Raw genomic sequence first — 5,955 nt, 5'->3', positions numbered from 1 at the left:
ATGATGAGTTGGCCCACGTGGAAACAGTGTAAGATCTGAGCAGCGAAGTATGCACTTCCATTTTGAAACTTCAGGGCTGTTGCTTATAAAATTTATATTCACATTTCCAGCTATAATTATGTGAATTGATTCCCATCAAACTAAACCAGGGCTTATAACTCTTAAGATGGGAACTGTCTATTAAACACATGCTCAAGTTCTGACCTGCACATGACCCTTCCTAACTTATCAGTTTATAGGAATTCTGCCTCCCAGTTTTATTTTTACTCCCTTTACCCCTCCACCATTGTCTTTTTTTTTTTTTTTCTTTAACAACCTTCCATACAATTTGTTTTGATATGCAACATGTAGTTTCTTCCTAGTTCAGATATAACCTTTGACTATTTTATTACTAGCTCTGGAATTTGAATTTTCACAGCTCAACAACAATACGTCTGGAATGCTCCTATTAATTCATGCTTCAGAGCAACTTGCTCTTCTCTCCAACACTTGACCTGTCTTTCTAACAGAAGCAATAAATAGCAAATTCATTCCATTACCTACTACTGTAGCTTTCTCTCAATGCTTCTCAATTCCCAGATAAACTGAAACCATTCCTAATTTACATCCGTATAATTACAATTATCCTGTATGTGAATTTAGACTTTCTCGGTGAATCTTGACGATGAAGTCTTCTCGGGTTATCAGCCGAGGAAGGCAACAGTCCACGGCAATATTTCAACAAGTTTCCTACTTGTCATCTTCAAGCGAAGTCTTCACCTGAACATGACAAATAGAAAACTTGTTGAAACGTTGCCGCAGAAGGTCACCTTGAGTTGGCTGATAACCCACGAAGACATCACACAATTATCCTATTCATGAAATCCATTGCTGGGAAACAAAGACATCATTTACCCGGTATACACAGTTTGTAACCTACTAATGAGTGATGGAGTTTTAACCTATATGGAGAATAATAATATTTCCATTTCAACACACAGTGTATGTCTATAGACCAAAGCTTGGCTATGATGACCATCAGTTAGTTAAAAATATAATCTAGAACAACATGATATAATACCATTCAACTTATTGCATGAAAGTGGCAGCTAAGATCATGAATGATAAACCTGTGGAATTTTGGAAGCTATATATGAGTAAGAAATTAACTACTTAACAATAACTTGTTGCAACATATTTTTTTAAAAAGAGAGAGAGAGAGAGAGAGAGAGAGAGAGAGAGAACAATGAATGTTGCAATTCATCAAGACAGAAAAAATTCCTCTCATTTGGTACAACAAACATGGTAAGATTTCTTCTATGCTTCATGTTTGTAAGAAGAGTTTCATTGTGTCTTGTTTCAGTGGCTGGTAAGTATATGCACCATATCCTCCTTCCAACTTCGAAATTCTTCTTGTTACACTCAAAAGTCAAAACTTTTCTTAAAGTGCTGTAAAATGGTTGCATTCCTACCTTACACGACACCAATAGTATGTAATGACCGTGACAAAGAGGTTATGATGAAAGAATGTAGTATCAGGGGTCCCACAAGGATCAGTGTTGGGCCCATTACGTTTCTCCTTATATGTTAATGATATGTCTACTATTATGTCCCAATGCAAATATCATTTAGACACTGATGCCCTTCAGTTGTACCTAAGTGTAAACCCCATAAATCAGCCACCCAGATTGTAGATGCTGACTTCCTTGCTTTATCAGAATGGGTGCAGAACATAGGTTTGAAACTTGCTCACAAAAGACTTATTACTTCTCAGTCCAAAATTTGCAAGTGGCTGAAGATGTTCTCTCAAGTTGCCATTCTTGAGATTATACACATTCAGAAGTTGGGAAGGAAGTGTAAGAGAGGTTTTACCATGGGACAAGAAAATATGATTAAGAGCAGTGACGTATATTGAAAGATTTTTCTGTGAGGTGTTGGGATGGGTTTTGATAGTGTTAGCCTCTTCAGCCAAGTTGAAAGTTGAACATCTGTGATTACATCTCATTCATTGGCCCTTTTACTACTGTTGGCATGAATATATGTCTGCTACACTCTACCCCTGATGTTGTGGACATGGATATGCTTGCCTCTTGGATTCTCCTACAGTTTTGTGGATATAGAAAGCATCCTGAGCCCTTGACCTCTCACTGCTGTGGTAGAGTTACTTCCATATCTTAGTGAATAAAAAAGTTTTGAGTATTTATCATACAACGTGTGCACCTCATTGCTTGCTATCATTTGCAGGAACTGCATTTCGATATATTTAATCATTTATGAGATTGACAATTGCTACAACCACATGATTTGCTATGTGCAAGAATGTGAATTGGCACATTGTGCGTTACGATTCTTAGAATATAAAACCCAATAACTTGAGAATGAAATGAAATATGCTTCTGTTCTCAGTTTTAAAATTTTAATATGCTGTCTCCATTTTATTCATTGCAGTGTATGCACTAAAATAACCATATGCAGAGTTTACACAGTGAATTTGTACCTCTGCAAAATCTTTAAAATTTCATGCAACATGTAACTTAATTTGATACAGCACAGTAACTATAGCGTATAATGAAAATAAATTCAGTCCTTTATCAGATGATGAAATCAGACTGTAAGATGTGGAAAAATCAAATTTCTTCACTTAATAGTTTTCGTAAAAACAGATGATAAGTATTTCACAACAGCCACAAGCCTGCAAGGATGATGAAATCAGACTGTAAGATGTGGCAAAATCAAATTACTTCGCTTAATAGTTTTCTAAAAAACAGATAAGTATTTCACGACAGCCACAAGCCTGCATGGACAGAACTGAGCATGTCACACCTGACCATCCGTTGGATATAAAACACAATAACTCGAGAACAAAATGGGATATCGTTCTGCTCTCAGTTTTAAGTAAAATTTAATATGTTATCTATATTTCATTCACTGCAATGTCTGAGCTAAAATAAAATATACACAAAGTTTATCCAATGAGTTTTTACCCTTGCAAAATTTCATGCAATGTGTTATTTTAACTTGATGCAGCATGGGTAATGAAAAGAAATTCACATGTTTATTGACTGAAGATATCAGACTGTTAGAAGGGCAAAAATCAAATTTTTTCATGTAATAAATTTTGAAAAACTGGATGATAAGTGTTTCATATTGGCTGGCACACACTCTCTCAGCACAGGCACCAGCATTTAGCGAGCAGTACAGCCATAACAAAAGCAGCCTCAGCACAGAACGCAAAAACCTTGCTCGTCTGCAGCAGCGAAAAGGTTAATATGCCCATGTCTCCAAAAATGGAGTAGTATGCAATATAAATGTTATGTGGAGGAATGGTATAAAGAGGTTTCACTGTAATTGCTCTTTCCTTGTGATTTTTTTCAAGTTACTGGAATTTTTCGCTGCTAGAATCTGACCTTTATAATTTTCTCTAATTATTCAATTTCCACACTCTGGTGCAAAATTCACATTGTCTTCCTTCGAATACCTTACTGCTTTACTATGTGTTGACATTTTTCTGACAATCACCTTCATTATTTGGTTATCTTGAAGATCAGACATTTTGCAGTATCTACATTATGATATTTGCAATTCTTTCCATATTGATCTGTCCGTTGTTTCACCAGTCATGCCACTGGCACACACACTCAATACAGAGAGTGTCCTTCGGAAGCACACAGCCGTGAATGATCGGCAAATTTCAGTAGCTACTATCAAGCTCACCGTATCAACTAATGAATGAGTATTGTTTATGGAAACTGAAATATGGTTTTCACAATCTATCAGCTGTTAATTTATCGAACAATGGAAATCCCAGATGGAATAACAATATTATGAAAAGGATAGGTTGCTGCTCACCACATATAGGAGGAATTGAATCACAGACAGGCACAACGAAAAGACTGTTACGGCCATTGTCGTGTGTGTGTGTGTGTGTGTGTGTGTGTGTGTGTGTGTGTGTGTGTGCGTGCGCGCACACACGCTTTTACTATTTCTGAAGAAGGAATTTATTGTCCAAAAAGCTTAAACGTTCATGAGTCTTTCCATTGTGCGTATCTGTGACACAATGCCTCCTCTGTGTGGTGAGCAGCAATCTATTCTTATAATAATACTGTTAATTTATGATAGTTTCTTTTCATTCTTGCCTAGTTTCTTAAATCTCTTATTTTCATGTACAGGCTACATCCTCTCTCTGCCACTCCATCCTATCACCCCTTATTTGTTTTTCAAGATTTCACACAGTAGTTGCATTTCTAGTTAAAACTGCTTTCCAATTTGGCTTTACATTTGACACCTCTCCGATTCAGCCTGCTTATTTCATAATAAATGAACTATTTTTTTTATAGCTCAAAAGTTAGATTGCTTCTAATTTTTTTCAATAAGATGTCAGCCCTGTAATAATTATTTTATGGGTAATATGTAGATAATAATAATAATAATGCTGATGATGATCAGTGTCATTGATTATACAGGAAATTTCAAAATATTTTATTACTAAATGGTATTATGTGGTAGTCACCTACAATATGGGTTTCTTTTGGTGCCATTTATCTACTGATTTCAATTCTTTTGTGGACGACTAGAGCAACATGATTGTGCAGATTTCTAGAGCAACATTACAATGAAGCTATGTACATTTTGAATATAAGATGCTGTAAAATTACAGGACATGGCCACCTAAGCATCAACTTGTCAACATTGTACAGCTTTGGTCTGTCAAGTGCAGGTGAAGAAGCAGAATAGTTATTTTGTATGGCATTAAGTGACACCTAGTACTCCTTTTGTCTGTGGAAACTATTTTTTTTGTAGAAGTCTATGTCACTCTCTGCTTGAACCCTGCTCTACATCAGTATTACTCTGGTTTTGTAGGTTTGGCTGTAATTTTGTGCAAGTAGTAATTATTTTTCTTGTATCAAGGACTTCCTCTCACAAAAATATATGCAGTGACATAGCATAGTAAAAACATCATTCAATCAATTACCATTTGTTTAATCTGGAATGTGGGTATTAGTATATAATTATGCAGTGCAACAGTTTGTTACTAGGGCCTACTACCTGATATGCATTGTAAAAATAGTCCTCCTTCATAGCGTCGCCGCCTACCACACAGGGGGCAGGGGCACGGGTTTGATTCTCGGCAGGGGACTGGGTGTTGTGTGTCCTTAATCATTATTTTCATCATCATTGACTCGCAAGTCGCCGACGTGGCGTCAGCTAAAGAGGACTTGCAATACAGTGGCCGAACTCCCCTGAATGGGGCCTCCCGGCCAACAATGCCATACGATTATTTCATTTCATTTCGTTGTAAAATGGGACTGTTCTTGCAGTTAGTCAAACTGGCGTGATTTCCTGATATCTATAAGAAAATATACTAATTAGATTGTATAATCTTAACAAAAGCCATATCATTGCTTAATAGTTGCTGTAATGAGGGCTGACATTTTAATGATATGAATGAACTAGAAAGAAGTATCAAGACTTAGAACTTGTTTTAGTTAGTAATGGGTTGTAAAAATTATGTTTATTCTGCTTTAATCCAAAAAATTGTTTGATAGTTTCTAACTTAAAAATTTATCTTTTTTTTCAGTGGCAGTTCATTCTCCAGTTGGAGGTAAGGCAGGAGCCTTTACCTTGCTACTACTTTTTAAGACTGTTAGCACCTTGGGGCACATGCAAGGTAATTTTTAAAAAAAGATGAAGACTAGAAAATGTTCTGTATTTATGTAAAATTTATTACTGTATTCTGAAGCACATAAATAAATGAATGCTGTTTTTAGTCACTTATTTTGCCTTGACTCTTCTAAATACATTCCCTGAACAATGGAGTAATCACTTTCTTCCAAATCTAATAATAATTGTAAGAATGAAATTACCTTCTTAATTTCTTGTTGATGATGTCATTATAAACTGAGCACAAGTTCTGATTCCTTTTCAGAGGAACTATGCTGGCATTTGCTCTAAGGTCTTTATGGTTGGACGGGGATT

General features: G+C 35.9%; 1 protein-coding gene across 2 annotated transcripts in view; it reads left to right on the top strand.

Moving 5' to 3' along the window:
• The window catches only part of LOC126162584 (nuclear pore complex protein Nup214), a 156,890-nt gene extending 151,136 nt beyond the window's left edge, over positions 1–5,754 (top strand). For both annotated transcript variants that reach the window (XM_049919180.1, XM_049919179.1), the window contains one exon: positions 5,558–5,754. In XM_049919180.1, coding sequence (XP_049775137.1) covers positions 5,558–5,585 — 28 coding nt within the window. In that variant the 3' untranslated portion in view covers positions 5,586–5,754. The remainder of the gene's footprint in view (positions 1–5,557) is intronic.
• The last annotated feature ends 201 nt before the right edge of the window (positions 5,755–5,955 follow it).

The sequence above is a fragment of the Schistocerca cancellata genome, chromosome 2 (genome assembly GCF_023864275.1).
Source record: "Schistocerca cancellata isolate TAMUIC-IGC-003103 chromosome 2, iqSchCanc2.1, whole genome shotgun sequence".
Taxonomy (NCBI): Eukaryota; Metazoa; Arthropoda; class Insecta; order Orthoptera; family Acrididae; genus Schistocerca; species Schistocerca cancellata.
Note: the sequence above shows the minus strand (reverse complement) of the source record. Positions and strands in the feature narration are given on the sequence as shown.